The sequence below is a fragment of the Cololabis saira genome, chromosome 9, assembly GCF_033807715.1.
Source record: "Cololabis saira isolate AMF1-May2022 chromosome 9, fColSai1.1, whole genome shotgun sequence".
Taxonomy (NCBI): Eukaryota; Metazoa; Chordata; class Actinopteri; order Beloniformes; family Belonidae; genus Cololabis; species Cololabis saira.
The window spans coordinates 5,073,600-5,094,813 of NC_084595.1; the positions used below are offsets into that span (position 1 = coordinate 5,073,600).

The 21,214-nt window shown below is 41.0% G+C and overlaps 1 protein-coding gene across 1 annotated transcript in view; it reads left to right on the forward strand.

The window, feature by feature from the left end:
* The window catches only part of gnb1l (guanine nucleotide binding protein (G protein), beta polypeptide 1-like), a 65,843-nt gene that overhangs the window by 12,315 nt on the left and 32,314 nt on the right, over positions 1-21,214 (forward strand). The window contains exon 4 of the mRNA XM_061729797.1: positions 6,594-6,686. Within this exon, the coding sequence (XP_061585781.1) occupies positions 6,594-6,686 (93 nt within the window). The remainder of the gene's footprint in view (positions 1-6,593; positions 6,687-21,214) is intronic.

Genomic DNA, 21,214 nt, shown 5'->3' on the forward strand with positions numbered 1-21,214 from the left:
AAAATAAAATAACAATCAAAAGTACAATTTAAAACATCCCATACGACCCCACCCCCCAACCCCCCACGCATACACACACCCTCACTCACACTCATACACATGTGCATACACTCACACGCCCACACACACACACACACACACACACACACACACACACACACACACACACACACACACACACACACACACACACACACACACACACACACACACACACACACACACACACACACACACACACACACACACACACACACACACACACAGTAAGTGGACTGGTGACATGGCTTAGCACTAACGATCCAGGTGAGAAAAGCACTACCTATGGGTGGCCGTCCACACCGAGAGGCTCCACCGACCATGACCACAAGGAGCATTGCCACAGAGACCCCCCCGACCCGGACAGACCAGGGCAGACCCCACACAGAAGGTGGAGTCCCACCCCAGCTACCCAGGCCTGAGGGATCCCCATGACGACACCCCCATGGGCGGAGCAGGCACACCTCCCAGTGTGGACGACCCCCCTGAGGAAACACTGGAGCTAAAAACTAAAAGATTAAAAGAAAGTAAAAAATGCCTAAAAGTGTAAAATTTTAGAGAAATCTATACAAAACTTAAGATGAATAATAAATAACATAAAATACAAAGTCACTAAAATGGATTAAAGTTTTAGAGATAATAAAAGAGCTAAAGAAGTAGACACAATACATAGCTAAAAAGACTAGGTAAATGAGATCAGATAAAAGCCAAACTAAAAAGGTGTGTCTTGAGCCTCCTTTTAAAAATATCAACGTTCTCTGCGGTCCTGAGGTTCTCTGGCAGGCTGTTCCATAAAGAGGGGCCATAGTGGCTGAATGCAGCCTCACCGTGGGTTTTGGTCGCGGTTCGGGGAATGGTTAAAAGGCCGGTGCCAGAGGACCTCAGGGTCCGTGAGGGTTGATACGGTAAAAGCAGGTCAGATAAATAAGATGGCCCAAGACCGTTAAGACACTTAAAAACCAGTAAAAGAACCTTAAAATCAATCCTGAAACGGACGGGGAGCCAATGCAGCGATTTTAAAACAGGTGTAATGTGTTCCCGCCCTCTGGTCCTCGTCAGCACGCGAGCGGCTGAATTCTGTAGTAATTGTAGGTTCTTAATACTCTTTTTAGGAAGACCAGAGAGCAGGGCATTACAATAATCTAAACGACATGAGATAAAAGCATGCATCAGCACCTACATATACTACAAGATAGTGCTGGTATATCAGTGTTAGTTTAAATAAATGTTTATTTTGTATAAAACCATAATTGTCATTAGATCTCCACTGTAGTGACTTTTTACATAGTTTTATTCCTATATTTCATTCATAAATTGATGTTTTTGAGATGGGATGAGATGGGATGAGGGGGGATGAGGGGGGATGGCATCCCCCCCCTGAAATAAAAACGGTCCAAATCATCCCCCCTGTAAAACTGCCATCCCCCCTTTCCATCCCTTATGTCATTTCATCAATGAATGTGGTTTTACTGCTATTTCAACATTTAGAGTCATCAGAAAAATAACACCAGAAAAATAACTTATTTTACAATTTTCACCTGTTTCAAGTAAATTTTCACTTGAAATAAGTAGGAAAATCTGCCAGTGGGACAAGATTTATCTTCTCATTACAAGCAAAAAAATCTTGTTCCACTGGCAGATTTTTCTACTAATTTCAAGTGAAAATCTACATGAAACAGGTGAAAATTGTTGTTTTTTCCAGTGATGAGTCTTGTTTTAAGTGTAATGAGATCTTTTTTACTAAAATGAGACATTTTAACTAGAAATAAGACAAATATTCTTGTTAAGATTGTGAGTTTTTGCAGTGATCCATTTTACTTATCCTGTGAAGGACAGAGTCATATTGATAAGTTCAGAAAAGTGTTTTTTATTGTTGTGTTTTGATGTATTTGATGTAAGCCCAGTGGATATTTAAAGCTTACAGAAGGCTGCATTTAACTGCTGCTATGTCATTCCTGCAGTATTTCTGCAGGTGTTTTGGTCACTGCTATTATTTGTAATATATTATATTATTTGTAATCAGCACAAATTATCTGTCCCCATATGATAAAATCCACCATCCCCCCTGATTGTTTTTTACAACTCGAGTACTGTGTGTGTGTTTGTGTGTGTGTGTGTGTGTGTGTGTGGGAGAGAGAGAGAGAGGGCAGCCAGCTATTCAGCCATCTTTTATTGGCTCCAGATTCAGGTTACTGGCGGGGCTGCGGAGGAGCCACACTTGAAAGGGATGGAGCGATCACCTGATCCAGTCAAACGTGGCTCCGCTAACCCCGCTCGGGCGGGCCAGGCACCCGGGCGCCGCAGACTCCCAGCACCTCAATAATGCCATTGTCTCAACAGACACAGACAGAAGCCGCGCTCGCATACCCGTAAAAAAGACAGACCGAGCAAGACGGCACAGTCAAGTTTGTCATTTAGGATCCCCACCCCATTCCAACACTGGCCAAGACAGATCCTTATCATGAGGAACACAGGCCAGAATGCAGCTCCCGAGGCTCCGGCCTGCAAACATACACAAAAGAGAAAAAAGGGGGGCCGGCACAAGAAACTACAGGTACAATGGACAAAAATGATAGCTATGAGATATTTATAATAAATAAAAATGGAAATGGAGAAGAGAGGAAGGGGAGAGGAGAGGAGAAGAAGGGTGAGAGGCACCGCCCAGCGGATCATGTCAGTGCCCCCCTGCAGCATAAGCCTATAGCAGCATATCTACCACCAAGCTATATTTGAGACTAACTATTATAGTCTTGTTCTATAGCTGCAACTATGACTACTGACTCTAACACACTAGAGTTTACACTACCTAGAGATTTACCAACACCAGCTAGAGGTTTACTAAACACTAACTATAGGCTTTACTAAACCGAAAGGTTTTAAGTTTAGTTTTAAAGGTGGAGGTGGGAGCGGAGAGCTCTGCCAGGAACATAAGGCACTATCAAATCTTGTAAATACTGCGGAGCTGAGCAGTTTTGGGCTTTATATGCAAGTAATAAAATTTTAAATTGGATTCTGAATTTTACAGGTAGCCAATGGAGCGACGCTAACACTGGAGAGACGTGGTCTCTCCTGCTGATTCCTGTCAGCACTCGTGCTGCTGCATTTTGGATCATACGGAGCCTATTCAGCAAATTACTTGGACATCCTGCTAACAACACATTACAGTAATCCAGTCTAGAAGATACAAACGCATGAACTAGTTTTTCTGCATCACTCTGCGAGAGGATTTTCCAAATTTTTGCAATATTACGGAGATGGAAAAATGCTATTTTACAAACCTGATTGACATATGGTTTAAACGACAAATCATGATCGAAAATAACACCAAGGTTTCTCACAGTTGCACTGGAAGCCATCGCAACACCATCTAATTCCTTCCTAAGATGCTCTGGACCAAGAATGATAACCTCTGTTTTATCTGAATTTAGAAGCAAGAAATTTCTGGACATCCAGTCCTTGATGTCCCTAAGACATGCCTGAAGTTTAACTAACGGTTCTGTTTCATCCGGCTTCATAGACAAGTAGAGCTGCGTATCATCAGCATAGCAATGAAAGTGTATGCCGTGATTCTGGATTATACTTCCCAACGGCTGCATGTATAAACTGAACAAGATTGGCCCTAGCACTGAACCCTGCGGAACACCATAACAGACCCTTGACTGTTCTGAAGAAACCTCATGTACATGAACAAACTGGAACCTGTCAGATAGATATGATTTAAACCAACGCAGAGCTGTCCCTTTAATCCCAGAAAGAAAAAAAGAAATGAGCCCGAAAGAAAGAAAGAAAGAAAGAAGGATAAATTCCCGTTGATGAGGTTTTTGTGTAACAAACATGGTGGATCTGAGAGAGAGATACATTTATAGTTGAAAAGATGGAGTTGAATTGGTATTTTTTTTTTTTATCGTAATTTTGATCATTATCAGGATAAATGCCAGAAATGATTGTGATACATTTTTTAATCCGTACCGCCCATCCCTACCACAGAGCGCTACAATAGTGTGATTTAGTGCCAGTGGGGATGAAACTGTTCTAAATGTGGATATTGAGCTGACAGCTTCTTCCTCCTGAGCTATTTCAGGTGGTTTTTACTGTTTACTGCTCACAGTGAGAAACCTGCCAGCAGATTACTATCATAGCAGAGACATTAGTTAATGGAGCGGGTGTTATTTGTGGGCAGTATAATAATGCCACACAGGAACAGCGATAACCCGAGGCTCAGACGAGTCCTCAAAAGCCCTCTTTGTCAGGCTGGTGGAGGTAAACACGCAGGACAGATGTGGCCGCGTGCTAAAATACAAATCTCTCCCCGAAAGGACTGTTTAATTTGAGGCCTAATGAGGATGAATATGTGGATCATCAGCAGAGGAAGTGAAAGGAGCTGGAGGTGGATGCACTCGTGCACCCGCACAGGCGCGTCATTTATCACCCGCTCCAGTACTTTCTGTAGTTTTATCAGAATCTGGGCCAATCGGTGCAGGAAAACCCTGCTCATGCGGTTTTAGGTTTTAGTGGAAGTGACTAGAGCACGGGTCTGCAACCCAAAATGTTGAAAGAGCTTTATTGGACCAAAAACACAAAAACCAAATATGTCTGGAGCCGCAAAAAATGAAAAGTCTTGTATGTATAAGCCTTATGATCAAGGCAAATGGCGAAAGGCGAAATGTTGAGAAAAAAGTCGAAATGTCGATAAAAAAGTCGAAATTTCGAGAAAAAAGTCGAAATTTAGGGGAAAAAGTTGAAATGTCGAGAAAAAAGTCGAAATTTCGAGAAAAAAGTCGAAATGTCAAGATTAATGTTGAAGTACAATCTTGAGAAAAAAATTGAAATGTCGAGACAAATGTCGAAATTTTGAGATTAAAAAGGAAAGGAAAACAGAAGAAAAAAGAAGAAAAAAGGAAAAAAAGAAGAAAAAAAGAGAAAAAAGTCGAAATCTGGAGAAAAAAGTGGAAATGTTGAGAAAAAAGTCGAGAAAAAAGTGGAAATGTTGAGAAAAAATGTCAAAATGTAAAGAAAAATGTCAAAATTTCGAGAAAAAAGTTGAAATGTTGAGAAAAAAGTCAAAATTTCGAGAAAAAGTCGAAATGTCGAGATTAAAAAGGAATGGAAAAAGGAAGAAAAAAAAGAAGAAAAAAAGAAAAAAAATGTCAAACATTTTTAAAAATGCTCCAGGAGCCACTAGGGCGGCGCTAAAGAGCCGCATGCGGCTCTAGAGCCGCGGTTTGCCGACCCCTGGACTAGAGGCTCGTCGGTGACTGCCGTGCACGGACGGACGGGACTGAACCGTCTCTGATCTGCAGAGCTCTGAAAGGATAATGACTGTTTCAGGTTGCAGCTCTTTGTTATTTGGATTCTGGCAACAGACGAGCCATGGCTTTGCAAACAACATATGTATATTTATCCCAGTCATAAACACTTATTATTAAAGATAAAAGTTATCAGGGTTAAATGGGAAATTTTCATTGAGGAATACATTCTGTCGATTTTCATGGCTTTAGTACGGTGGCCGAGACCCGCCATTGCTGAAAATAAAAGTAATGCTGCAAACAGAAACAAACGCTGCTGCAAGTAAAATAAACTCTTTGCAAATAAAATAAACGCTGCAAATAAAATAAAATAAAAAAACAACGCAAATAAAAAAAAACACAAGTGAAGTGAATTACCGGGGACTATTTTTGCTGATGCACCGGTGTTGCACATTAAAAATCACACGTAGCGACGTTAAACACTAACCTTTTCACTTATTTTCTCGTTCGTTGTTCTTTTTATTCCTCGCTCTTCTTATTTCTTCCTTTTCACTTACGTCCTCTTCATCTTCTTCTCCTGTCACGTAAAAAACGCCGGTGCATCAGCAAAAATAGTCCCCGGTAATTCACTTCTGTTGTGGCTTTTTTATTTGCGTTGTTTTTCTTTATATTTGCAGCGTTTCTTTTATTTGCAGCGGCGTTTGTTTTTATTTTCAGCGTTTATTTTATTTGCAAAGCGTTTATTTTATTTGCAGCGGCATTTCTTTTTATTTGCAGCGTTTCTTTAATTTTCCGCAATGGCGTGTCTCGGCCACCGTACTTTAGTGTTATTTGCTTTCTTCAGTTTTTATATCCAGTTAAATCTGATACGACTTGATTAAAGTTAAGCGTGTTTTTGAAGATGAAGCAACACATTTTTTTGGCAATGCTTTGAAAATATTGTAAATTTAACAGTACATTTGCAGTAAAAGCTGGACGTTTACCTCTCATATTATCTGCAAAGGTCAAGTATTGACATCTTTCATTTGACAGCTTTAAGTTTTCTAGAAACCCTCTGAAAAGCTTGAAACTTTTCTCTCTTTTTTTAAATAGAGGTTCAGGTTGTAAAGATGTGTAGAGCTACGAGATGGATGGGCACCAGATTTTGTTGGTGATGCCCAGAGGGTTAATCCTCAAACTAAAACAAAAAGGAAACAACTGCCTGTTCGTATTGTCATTGCGAGCTGAGTTATGTGTGAGTCTATTTACGTTCACGTTAATGAACTCAACCGTGTTTTCAGAGCAACTTGTCATGTGTTTTTGCCACAGATAAAGATTGTGGAGCTGCCCAGTAAGAGCCCGGTCTGCACGCTGGAACCAGAGACGACGCTGGGAATGGTCATGTGCTTAAAACTGTGGCAGGTAAGTGAGTGCCAGACAGTTTACAAGAGACTTTCTTATGCTTTTTACCTTAACCTTAAACCAGGGGTCTGCAACACAAAATGTTGAAAGAGCCATATTGGACGAAAAACACAAAAAACAAATATGTCTGGAGCCGCAAAAAATGAAAAGTCTTGTATCAGCCTTAGAATGAAGGCAACACATGCTGCATGTTTCTATATTAGTTAGAACTGGGGGAAGATTATAATTTTTTCATTATGCACAGAAAAAAGTCGAAATGTCGAGATTAATGTTGAAGTACAATCTCAAGAAAAAAGTGGAGATGTTGAGAAAAAAGTCGAAATCTCAAGAAAAAAGTGGAAATGTTGAGAAAAAAGTCGAAATGTTGAGAAAAAAAGTCAAAATTTCCAAAAAAAAGTCAAAATTTCGAAAAAAAAATGTCAAAATTTCGAGAAAAAAGTTGAAATGTTGAGAAAAAAGTTGAAATGTTGAGAAAAAAGTCGAAATGTTGAGAAAAAGTCGAAATGTCGAGATTAATGTTGAAGTACAATCTTGAGAAAAAAGTCGAAATCTGGAGAAAAAAGTGGAGATGTTGAGAAAAAAGTCGAAATCTGGAGAAAAAAGTGGAAATGTTGAGGAAAAAGTCGAGAAAAAAGTGGAAATGTCGAGAAAAAAGTCAAAATTTCGAGAAAAATGTCGAGATTAAAAAGGAAAGGAAAAAGGAAGAAAAAAAGGAAAAAAAGAAGAAAAAAAGGAAAAAAAAGGTCAAACATTTTTGAAAAAGCTCCAGGAGCCACTAGGGCGGCGCTAAAGAGCTGCATGCGGCTCTAGAGCCGCGGGTTGCCGACCCCTGCCTTAAACAGTAGCTCTGTCAAGACACGCCAAGTTCAACTGGTTCACGTTGACTGCTGAAGAAATGATGTACTCTGTCTTTCTTTCTTTCTTTTTTATAAATGATCCTTTTTTTTAATATATTTACCTGCTTTGCTCTGATTGGCCAGCTTCATATGACACGGTACAATAATAGTAAAATCAGCAAAAAAATTCAAATGTGCGAGACGGCGTTAGATTTACGGCCCTACAACTCGTCCCGGGCCATTTTTCCGTGTATTTCTTCTCAGCTGGCAGCGAGTCCCAACACTGTAATTAGAGTGTTTGGAAGGGCTGGGAGTTCACGGCCATATATCAGCCTCCAGCTGCAGATCCAATCTGATCCGGGCAAAAAAGTTACCTCGCTGTTTAGTAAATGCTGTCAAACGTTTTATTTTCCACCCATTAACGAGACCCTGTAATTATTTTCTCAGTTAATAATTAACTTTTTTTGCATTGGGGCTTTGGGCATGGACTGAGGTTTGCATACATTTAATGGGCTGTTCAGTTTTACTAGGCAACTAGGCAAATATCAAAACCATCATGTTGAACCTAGAGTCAAGCGAGCTGCTGGCTGACACACGCTCAGTCCTCCGTTACTGCCAGACTAATTGGGGTTACTTTTTAAGAGTGAAAACAAGAGTGAAATACGACGTGGAGCTGACGCTGAGGTTGTGACATGTAGACAGGTTTCAGGTCTGAGAGCCTACTGACTTTGTGTTTGTGTTTTCCTTTGTTCTGCTTTGATTTCACTGCTGCGCCCACCTTTCATCATCTGATTTATGAACCAGAGCCTGCTCCGTGATGACTGCCAGGAAACATAATGATCAATTATATCATTATAAATCACATAATATCATTGTAATAGAACAGAGACAGCTGTCTGACTTCAAAGCTGCAGGACTCAGGTGACTGTAAATCATTCCAGGCATGCATGCTCATCTGTTACGATGACTGAGTAACTTGAGGTCCAAGAACGGAGAAAAACTGTAAGCCTGCATTTCTGCATGTCTACGAGCTATTCTTTTATTGTATGTTGCAAAAAAAGAAAAACGTTGTTCTCATTGTTTCAGTGTAAGATGGCACGTGAACAAAATGCGCCGCTGGTATGTGTAATATTCAAATAGGGAAGCTGTAAGATTGCATGGATAAAAAGACTTTTGCTCCTCAGCGTTTGCTGAGGATGACAGAGCTCAGTACGTGCAAGAAAATTATACTTGACAATCAGATTTCTTCATCCACGCAGCCCTGAATAATCAGACATAAAACTGCTACTACTACTACTATTAATAAAAATAATAAATTAAAGCTTTAAGCAGCGATGAACGGGCCCTCGCGCGTGCAATTTTCACCAATAAAAGTCAAGGACTGAAAAAACTAAGTCCGATGACACCACCCACGAGTCTTTATGTCAAACCATTCAAAAGTTATGCCAGAAAGTAGGAACTATCAAATATGGACCAATCAGATGAAGGGGGGACGCGCTTTTTGGCGTCTATCGTCGCCACGGTAACGCTTTTGACTGAGAAAAGTAATGCGCGTCGTCTCAGAATGGAGATGCACATTTTGATGTCTAACACACCTGGGGGCACGTTACGGTTCGGGCGAAGAACCGGCTGAAGAAATGGCATAATTGCGCCAAAATTACACGATTAATTCAAAATGGCCGACTTCCTGTTCGGTTTCGGCCATGGCACCAAGAGACTTTTCTTTAAGTTGCGACATGATACAGGTGTGTACCGATTTTCGTGTATGTACGTGAAACCGCATTGTGGGGCTTGAGGCACGAAGTTTTCTAGGGGGCGCTGTTGAGCCGTTAGGCCACGCCCATTAATGCAAACCATTAAATATCACATTTTTCGCATCAAAATTAGCATAGTTGAATATCTCAAAAACCGTAATAGCTAGCATGATGAGACTAAAATATGTTGTAGTACAATGCGTCCCGGGTTTTTCAATGTTGTAATGATGTCTGTACGATAAATCGTTGCCTAGCAACGAGTGTCCAAAATAAAATTGAATTTTTTCTTTAACTGAAAGTTAAATATAGCAAAAACCGTAATAAGTAGCATGATGAGGTTGTACGGTCCTTTAGTGCCAATCGGGCCGAGTGTTTGTAAATTTGAACGATGTCTCTACGATAAAGTTCGGCCGAGCAATAAGCGTCCGAATTTTCGCCTTTTTTTTTGCTTTGTGGCATCTAGCGTTGCCACGGTAACACTTTTGACCGAGAAAAGTAATGCCCATCGAGGCACGATGGAGACGCATCCAACGATGTATGCCATGCATGGGTGCACGTTGCGGTTCAGGCCACATTAACGGACGAAAAAATTGTGCGGAATAATAAGAATAATTGAAAATGGCCGACTTCCTGTTGGGTTTCGGCCATGGTGCCAAGAGACTTTTCTTTAAGTTGCGACATGATACAGGTGTGTAGCGGTTTTCGTGCATGTAAATATGATGAATGAATGTGAGTGAGACCAAAGAGGAGGGAGTTGCAGTAATCCAGGTGAAAGTGAGGAGGATGTGAATGTGGGTGAGTCTCATCGGTAGAAAACATTCACAAAACATTCTTAAGAAAAAAAAACATTTTTTTCTTAAGTTCAGTCTTAAGAAGAAAAAAGAGAAGAAGTCATATTTTCCAAAAAAGTTCTTAAGTATTTTTCAACTTTCTTCTTAAGTTTCTTCTTAAGAAAAACCTTAAGAATAAATGGTATTCTTGAAATAAAAGTTCTCAAATTTGTTCTTGACTTTTTTCTTAACCTTAAGACAACCTTGACCCGTCTTAAAATTTCTTCTGTGAAAAGTTTAGCCTCTAATATCACTTTTTCAACACATTTTAGACTAGTTTAGACTAGTAGGTCATAGTTTGAGGATATACTTTGTAATTAATTACACAAAGAGCCTGTTAACTGTTTGTTAGCATGTTAGTTAGCGTGGTAGTTAATTATTATTAATTTTCCCCAATATTATTTAGTAACCTTGAAAAGTTCCTGCATCTCTTTTTCTCCTTCTCCATGCTCCAAGTAGGAAAAATAAGAAATTCGTAAGAATTGACAGTTCTTAAGAAAATATTGAGGAATTGCACTTAAGAACTTTCTTATGAACTTCTTAATTTTAGATCTTAAGACATTTCTTAAGCTCGTTCTTAAGAACATATTGGTGAATCCGGCCCCGGGTCGCAGCAGCTACAGCAGGTAGAGCTGCTGGATATTGGGTATCATTTGATTTCCAGTTCCTTCACTCCGCAGTGATGCTCGTTTCGAAAGGATGAAGGTGATTAAATACAAGAGACTGTGTGTGAGGTGTTGAGAGATTTGTTTCAATTCAGCTTTATTTATACAGCGCCAAATCAGGACAAATGTTATTTCAAGGCAGTTCAACAACACAGTTCAAGTTGTTCCAAATTAGTCCAGTTGGCACAGCGACAATAATGATAACTATTGCCTCACTAAGGCAATAATCCGTCATTCAGAAAGTCATTTGCTTTCTGTTTTCCTTTTTTCTAGAGATGTTCTGGTTCCACGCTGATCGCAAAACCTACAGTAGGTTTGGGAATTTGCCAATCAGAGTACTGATTCAATATCCTGTTTTTTATTTACAAACTAAGCTTCTTTCTTTTTAAACATCAAATAAAGCTCCCACTGTAATTTTTTTTTTTTTTTTTTTTTTTTTACGAATTAAACATTTTCATAACAAATTAAACTACTTTAAAAGTTCAAATGACGTTCAGAATATTTATTAAATAAAAACAGTCAGGAATGACAGTTCAAGTGCAGCCAGGAATATGTAAAATACAAAATGAAAAAGACGACGTTTTGACGACTGAACACACTAGAGGTCCAAATGTCCGCTGCTTAACTCTAATATTTTATACTATATTTCATGTCACAGTTTTCCTGCTGGAATTGTCCAGTTTAAACTAATGTCATATTGCCAACGTAGAGGTAATTGTAGGTAGCTCAGTCCAAACACCGATGCGCCTCTGCCTTTCCATCCGACAACTCAAAACAGGAAGGCGATATTGTGTAACGTCATTTTCTGGGTTTCAGACCAATTAACAGAGGTGTCAAGTAACAAAGTACAAATACTTTATTTTTCAGACGACTTTTTACTTTTACTCCTTACATTTTCACACAATTATCTGTACTTTTTACTCCTTACATTTTAAAAACAGCCTCGTTACTCTATTTCATTTGGGCCTTTAATAAAAACTATCCAGTTAAATTGCTCCATCCGGATAGAGTGAATTTGGTTGTGGTTGTTTCAGATGTTCTTGTCCAGTTTTGTTCTTACATCCGTTCCCTCAGATTCCTGCAACTAAACTTGGATGTACATTCCAATAAAGGTTAGGATAAATGATAACATGAACATGAAGTTTGACTTTTTGCACCATTACAATACTTATAGGCAACTAGTCATCATATCTGCTGCTCTCTGAAACACATGTTAATGCTCAATAGTACACATATATGCTTCTTTAATATATTTACATTATACTAAGATACATTCATTTTCAATGGCTTTTGTCCTTAATGGATTTTTTCCCCCTTACATTACTTTTACTTTTATACTTTAAGTAGTTTTGAAACCAGTACTTTTATACTTTTACTTGAGTAAAAAACTTGAGTTGATACTTCAACTTCTACAAGAGTATTTTTAAACTCTAGTATCTATACTTCTACCTGAGTAATGAATCTGAATACTGAAGACACCTCTGGCAATGAAGAATTGGAAAATCCTGTTTCTTAAGGATCATTTGGTCCTTAAACAGCAAAACACTGACAGACCCAACATGGATTCAACATGTTGAACAAAAACAAAACACCGACTTGGTCTGACAATGTTCATCACTGTTCCGGATGTTCCCACGTACTGGACTGGTTGTACGTGGGCTTTAATACTGATCTGCACCAGTTTATGGAAATTATTGATTGCTGTGTTAATTAGGGCCCGAGCACTGACAGGCCCTATTAGCTGGGAGGGAATTCATGAAAATCGTGCACTTGGTGACAAGTTTTTGATATTTGGCATGGTGTTAGGTATGGACATAAGGTTTTCAAAAACCACCGCAAACAAATTGGGACGGCGCCCCTAGTGGCCGGTTTGCAGAAAATCCAAAATGGCTCCCGCCGAAAAGACCAAAGGTCATATCTCAGCTTCTCTTAGTCCTAGATTGTTGTATATTGTCACTTTCTATACTTTTTGGTGCTAGGAATTCAATTCTGAGATAAATTTCCTATTTCAAGGTCATGTTGAAGGTCAAATTTGATTTTCAAGGTCATTTTTTGCACAAAAAACTCAATATCTCTAGAATTAAGTCACATAGAAAGATTATAGAGGGCTCTAGACCCATATTTTCAACCCCAAGGAATGCAATTTTCTGTTTATTGGACAGGTCACTATCACTGTAGTATTAATAATCTAAGTGGGTGAGCATTATGGCCATCTTTCAGGCTTAAGATGAACTCAACTTCAGAACAAAGCCACAGTGAAAATAGGATTTTATTAAAATAACACACACAAAAAACATCAGCTGTGCATATTTAAACTCACTTAACACCTACAATGTCTGCCTTTATCGCCTCTCTTATTGGGCTTAGAGTATGAAATCATAGCTACTTCACTCATCATCATTAGTGCAGCCTCCCTCACACTTGCAAAATGTGGTACAGCGGAGTCCAGCTCGGTAGCATTTACAGTTTCCCTTACAAGACACCACACAGCCACAGTTGAGGAGAAGGGCACATCCCTTGCTGACATCTTCCAGATCTGTCCAATATGGCACCCACACTTTGGTTCTGGCATTCCATTCCCAACCCCAATCACTTGGGTCTGGAATCTTGGGAGTTTTGGAGAGGGATTGCTTCCAGACAAAAGCTGCAGTGTGCAGGGCACGCTTGCCATGCTGGAATAAGGCGTGCTGGGTCGGGGGGATTGAATCCAGGGACTTGAGGCTATGGGTGAACAGAAGCTTCCTGGCTTCATTGACTGACTCTACACTGCAGTCCTTGCTATACATTAGAACAGTCCACCTTTCGAGATGTCGCATAGGCACTGATTCCAGTGTGAGGCTGGTTGGGTCTTGGGTGATTTCAATGAGGGTGTTGGTGACTTCAGGAAAAGCTGTCCATGCATTCCATGCAGTTTTTTTGCCAATTCCAAACATTGCTGATACAACGTCACACCCGGTGAATGCGTGGAAGAAGGGCAGTGCTTGGCATTTTTGAGGTCCCAGCATTTCTGAGACGTGGTGGATTGGAATATCTGTATATGCTTTTCCTGACCCAAAGCCAATCCACTGCTCTGAGAGGCCTAGCTCCTTGAACAGGTTGATGGCCAGCACCACTACATCACTATCTACTGTCTTTAGGTAAGCCTTGGTGTGACCCTGCTCAGCAGCATGACGCAAATGCAGCATCATTCGTGTGTCAGCTTCTTCTTGTTGACATGGTGACAAGGTTTCTAAGTCAGTCGGTTTGTTGCTCAGGACAAGGTCAGCCTTTGTTGTGAGAAGGTGGTACTCTGAGCCAGCTGTGATCTCTTGAAGTTCCTGACTAAGGTACTGAAACAGCTGGTCTTTATTTTGACTGTCCTTGAGGAACTTCTGCCATTGAGCTCCCTTTGGTAGAGGTATCTTAGCGGACACTCGTGTTCGAGACCCTGCAGTCCCACCCCGCTTGACACGAGTCTGGGATTTGAGACTTGCCTCTATATATGTGTCCCAGACCGCATCCACTCTTGTTGTCCTGTCAGTCATCAGGCTGCGCAAGTAGGGTAGCAAGTGCATTTGAGTGTACTCTCCAAACACTCTGGCACGCTGGGTCTTGATGATATGTATTACAGCTGCCATATCAAGCACCACTACAGAAGCCTCTTTGGCTGATGGAGAGGCGCCAGGACCAGGCATTCCTGGTAGGCATCCAAGAATATCTGACTTGGTTCCTGACCGGAGTTTGCCTTGATCCGACAAGGATGGAGGCTCACGCTGATTCTCGTGCTCAAAGAATTCATCGATGTCTAGATCAGGACGGGCTTGTAGGGACACGAAGAGCTTGGTGATTAGAGCTGTATTTGCTTTGGCAGAGCGCAGCTTGCTAGCACCCTTCTTCAGATCCACAGGTGGCTGGTTGGTGAATGTGAACAGGGCGGCTTTTGGAATTACATCAGATAAGGGTTTGGTTGCTTTTTCTATTCTGTCCCTTACAAACTCTGTGAACATGGTTTTACCAATGTTTGGTGCTTCCCTGAGGCAGTTCGAGATCTCATGGTCCATGACCTCACCAGTGTCCAAGGTGATGAGCTCTGTACCCATTTCTTTGAAGGGATTTACAACTTTTTCATCTTTGACAAGATCACATAGAGCGTTCAGATGATTGAGGAACTTCTTTTGTTCAGCATCTGCAGACTCTGGGTGCTCCAGACTTTCCTTGTTCCTTGAGGCAGAGAAACAGGCCACCTCAAACTCATCAATGGCCCGTAGGACTTCAGGTTTTGAGAGCTCGATGATCTCCTTCTCCTCTTGCTGACCATAGAGGCCCTTTGATCCACTATCCTCCTTTAGAAACTTGATGCTGTGCTCCTGGCTTTGATCAAGTGCCATTAATGTGAACTTCTTTTCACCACGTTGTACGACAAACTTGCCCTCCATGAAAGCCTCATGGACTGATGGGTGGGTATCTGGTAGACGTGCCATGTCTTTCAAGAAGACTGGCATCCAGCGGGCATAGTTTGTATGTCCAAAGGCAAATAACCATGGGCACAGATCCTCACAAGCTTTCAGGGTTAGTGGCCAATTGCCCACTCGCTGACCCCGGATGAGGCGGCAGTTGATCATCAGGTAGTCCTTCACTGTCAGCCAGTAAGAGATTGTTGGAGCATTACTCATAAGTCGATTCTCCCACATCTCCATGGTTTCATGAGGCCCACAGCCCTCTTGGCAGTACTCATCATATGCCTGTACTTTAAGTACATGGAGCCAGGCAAGAGTAAGCTGGTATGCATACCGTGTACGTTTGACATGCTTGCCATTTAGAAGAGATGCTGCAACACGGGTTGAAAATCTTTGCGAGGGAAAACATCCGGTCCCAGCCAGACCCGGCCAACAGCTTACCCCCACACTCTTGGGACATCATCTCGATGTGAAGGAAGCCCATGAAGCACACCATCTTTGATTCACCAACCTCATTAGGGAACTTCCACTGACATTTTTTCTGTTGGGCATACAGAGGACAGTCAGCCACTATGACTGGAATCTGGCCAGGATTCACAAACTCTGTTGCCTTCATGACCACAAGCATTGAGTGTTTCTGCATGGCCAAGGATGAGGCCTTTTCATAAAAGACTGGGAAAACTCCAATTGTGGCTCTTGGCCTGACATCTTCATGGCGTTGGCCATGTGAGAAGAATCCAGAGTAGGTCACTGGTGTGTCTTGAAGTGTTCCATCTTTTTCTATCAGGACCTTGTGGACTCTAGAGCCGCATGCGGCTCTAGAGTTGCGGGTTGCTGACCCTTGAGCTAGTAGATTAGTTTAAAAATATACCTTGCTTTAATCGGCAAACATGAAGCTCTGATGAAGGCTGTATATTCAGCAAAATATCTGAAATGCAGGTGAAAATATGGGTTTAGTGCACCTAAATGATCTTTCTATAAACATTCTACACCAAATAGTTCAATAGACTAGAGTTTTCAGAACAAACTAAGGCTAGTGTAATAGCTAGCTAGCTCAGTAATCAAGATCGGTTTACAATGTACCTTGCTTTAATTGGCAAACATGAAGCTCTGATGAAGGCTGTATATTCAGAAAAATATCTGAAATGCAGGTGAAAATATGGGTTTAGTGCACCTAAATGATCTTTCTATTAACATAATATATAATCTTTATTATTAATAATCTTATTAATAATCTCATGCATTTTGTATCGCTAGCTAGCTAGCTAGCTCAATAATCAACATGGTGACTGTAAACTCCAATCAGGAATGTGGGAAAGTCAATGTATATATGCTACACATCTGGACAATCACAGTACACTTACTTCACACGTGGTTCTTCTTGTCCCAAGAAACTCTGACATAGGAGTTGAAAAAGTTCTGGGGTGCCCCGGTGACTCAGCAGTTATGGTGAACGGTTCCTGTGCCTTATGTTAAAGATTTGGCCAGTTTTTTGCTAATGATTTTGCAACAACAAAACTAGTGATTGTAATATATGTCCAATAAACACATTAAATTCCATGGGAGTGAATGGGGCTACAGTCCTTTAATTTTTCTATGTGACTTTGTTTCAGATACATGGACAGTTTTTTTTTTTTTTTTTCCCCAAAGCTTGAACGATGGCCATAATGCTCACCCAATTAGGTTATTGATACTACAGTGATAGTGACCTGTCCAATAAACAGAAAATTGCATTCCTTGGGGTTGAAAATATGGGTCTAGAGCCCTCTATAATCTTTCTATGTGACTTAATTCTAGAGATATTGAGTTTTTTGTGCAAAAAATGACCTTGAAAATCAAATTTGACCTTCAACATGACCTTGAAATAGGAAATTTATCTCAGAATTGAATTCCTAGCACCAAAAAGTATAGAAAGTGACAATATACAACAATCTAGGACTAAGAGAAGCTGAGATATGACCTTTGGTCTTTTCGGCGGGAGCCATTTTGGATTTTCTGCAAACCGGCCACTAGGGGCGCCGTCCCAATTTGTTTGCGGTGGTTTTTGAAAACCTTATGTCCATACCTAACACCATGCCAAATATCAAAAACTTGTCACCAAGTGCACAATCTTTATGATTTCTCACATATTCCCTCCCAGCTATATTGTATCTGTAGGAATTTAATTTTTTTTAAATTTTTATTCTTTCTTTCTTCTGACGAAAGAAGGGCCTTTTTGCCCCCCTAAACGTGCCCCAAAAGTCACCAAATTTTGAACACAAGCCAGGCCTGGTGAAGAATATTTAATGGTTTGCATTAATGGGCGTGGCCTAACGGCTCAACAGCGCCCCCTAGAAAACTTTGTGCCTCAAGCCCCACAATACGGTTTGACGTACATGCACGAAAATCGGTACACACCTGTATCATGTCGCAACTTAAAGAAAAGTCTCTTGCCGCCATGGCCGAAACCGAACAGGAAGTCGGCCATTTTGAATTAATGGTGTAATTTTGGCGCAATTTATGCCATTTCTTCGGCCGTTAATACGGCCCGAACCGTAACATGCACCCAGATGTGTTATACATCAAAATGTGCGTCTCCATCCTGCGACGATGGACATTACTTTTCTCAGTCAAAAGCGTTACCGTGGCGACGCTAGACGCCAAAAAGCGCGCCCCCCCTTTATCTGATTGGTCCATATTTGATAGTTCCTACTTTCTGCCATAACTTTTCAATGGTTTGACATAAAGACTCGTGGGTGGTGTCATCGGACTCAGTTTTGAACCCTTGACCTTTATTGGTAAAAATTGCACGCGTGAGGGCCCGTTCATCGCTGCTTGCAGCTTTAATTTTGACTTTTTTTTTTATCCACCCCAGTTTGAGGCTGTGTTGTAATTAAGAGGTGACATAGCTTATTATCTGATTCATCTTCATCTGATCAGCCCTGAATCATCACTAATTAGAGAAGGGGAAAGGGGGAGAAAGTGGCTCCACATGTGGGTTTCTCCTGAGTGAGGATGTGGGGCTTGGCCGGGGGGACGGTAGTGATGTATGACGTGCAGGGCTTTTAATGTGAACAGAGGCTGGCCAGGAAAAGGAAATGTTCCTATACAGATATCCATCACTCTCAGCTCATCACCTCGCTGCCTCGTAGCCGCGGCGTCGTGGTGGGACCGGTGCGACAACTGGAGAACACGATTGGTTCCTGATGTGGAAGCGGGTCCTGCCTGAGGCCGGTGGCGCTCCCATCAGTAACCGCTGCTGCTCTCAGCCTGGTGCACGGTTTTGGTTGAACACATAGAGTTCCCTCTAATTACATGTAGATTTCATTAATTTTTGATTAGTTTGGTGACATCGGTACATGAATCAGCGAGCACACAGAATCCCTTCACTTGTGTAAAGTATTGGTCAGTTCCAAAAGAAATGGATAGCTGTGTTGAGATCCACATATCCTCCGGTAGTTCAGTCCAAAATCTCCTGTTTGTTGCTGCAAATCAAATCAAAAGTATATTTTAGACGGGACAATGCATATTAATGAAAACCTCATTAAGCAGTGTAAATAAATACACCGGGTTTTAGCAGAAATGCCAGTTTCCACCCGCAGTCCCCACAGAAAACATAAAATTACAATTCAGTTAAACAATACAATCAAACAAGGGAACAAACATAAAACATACATAGTAACAAAATAGATTTAGCAGCATTTAAAAGTAGTATGGATTGCCCCGGTCTGTCCTCACCCCTCATTGCAATATATAAATTACCAATTCTAACTCTAATAATTATTCCTGGCATTATTATGATATATTGTTCATATATTGTTTACTGTATTATTATATTAAGTTATGAAATCTCATGGGATGTTAAACTATAATATTATTATATTGTTATACATTATAGTATAGTGATATCATTTTGTTATATGTTATAATATTATAAAAATTATTATGTTATATTAGGATATTACTATATTATTACACTATATTTATATTATATCGTGCTACACCTCTCTATATGATAATTATTTATGTGTTTACTTATTTATTCCCAAATTAATATTCTTAATTTATTTATCTACTTTCATCATATTATTTACACACACACGCACGCACGCACGCACGCACGCACGCACGCACGCACGCACGCACGCACGCACGCACGCACGCACGCACGCACGCACGCACGCACGCACGCACGCACGCACGCACGCACACACACACACACACACACACACCTAGATACATATCATTGTAACTGATGTCGTCTTTTGTCGCTGTTTGTACTGTATGTTAATAAAAAATTTAAAAAAAAAGTAGTATGGATTGTATCTAAAGTGACTTGTATTGAGTTTAAAGTAAAAATGCATATTACAATAATGAAATACCAGCGATGGTGATATGATGGTACTGAGTATCCAAGTTGTGGGACATCAGAGTGTGTGTTCCATTGCACATTGCCGTAGTACGTACGAATTAAACCAGATAATTAACATTAAGACAAACTACACAGGTTTAATCCTGGTTGTGATGACAGTCTTGTTCCTCCAATAGCCAGGATTTAAAATGTTTGGTGAAAGAGGTCAGAGTGGGAAGTTCACGTATCGTTGGTGTTGCATTCCAGGTGTGAGAGGCAGGAACCCAAAAAGTGGCCCGACTAAAAGCACTTCTTCTTTTTTTTTTTTTTAATATTTTTATCCCGGTTTTTTACCCCATTTTTATCACCCAGTGCTCCTACCTAAGGTACAGTCCTGGGGCCTCATTTCTAAAGCTTGCTTGCGCACAAAAAGGGCCTGAAAGATGTGCAAGCCACCTTCTACGCAAAGGCTGGGATCTAAAAAGAAAAAACTAACCGAAAAATCTGCATATCCCTACGCCAACCCTGACCCTCCCGTAGGAACTTACTTAAGACACGGGGAACTGGCGACGCAGGCTGTGAGGTGGTGAAATGAAGCCAGATTCATGTCATACTCTTAATTATGTCATCACATATCACAACATATATCAGACTTATAATATAATAGCGCTGATCGTGTCCCTCTGTGTGTGAAGCTCAGCGTCAGTCAGGACTCTGGTGCTGCTGCAGCCGCGGTGAGTAGGCTTGCCACCCGTCCCTTGAAATACGGAATTGTTACGTAATTGGGAATTAAAATGTATATAAAACAGTTTATTCCGTATTTCACAATCGTCCCATGCACGTCTGTCACACACGCACACACTAGTTAAGCCTAATTATGCCTAAATAATGGTTCTGCGTTAAATCGACACAGAGCCTATGCCGTAGGGTTACGCGGCGACGCGCCTGTACGGTGTGCGTCGCCGCGTAACCTACGCCGTATGCTCTGCATCGATTTAACGCGGAACCATAAATCAGCCTTGAGCACCACTGAGGAGAGGAGGGGGAGCGGGGGCTCCAGTCCCGTCTTCGCACAGTGTCTTGATGATTTGCAATTACAGGCTGAGCCTACCGTTAGTTCTTAAACTGTAAAAAAGGGGGGGGGGGACAAAAACATGAAAAAGTGTGGGGGCATGTCCCCCCTGTACCCAGTGGAAATTGCGCCCTTGCGCCTCAAGGCGTTTTATTTTCACTTGCTTTATTTTATACTATTATACTTTTACTGTGACCACCAAATAATGTTGTTTTCCTGTCCTCCACCTCATCCTCAAAATTTCGATCTCAGTCTCTGTGAAATGTAGTGGCACGGTGGCTCGACACGTCTCATCATGCGTCTCATTCATTCTGACGCCAAACAGGCTGCAGGAAGCCGCTGCGCATGCTCAGCAGGCTCATCCATATACAAATACTACTTTGCATTACCCATTAAAGGTAAAAAAGTGGGCGTGTAGAGGGCGGGGTATGAGGCGGATTCAGCTGCGCAACCTTCCAGCTGGACTTCATTTTATAAAGCGAACATTGCGTGCAGGTGTGCGTGCACATGGTTTTATAGATCTGGATTTTTTTTTTTGCGCCCGCCATTTTCGGCTTTTGGGTGTACGTGCACTTTTAGTATGAATCCTACGCACTCCATTTTAA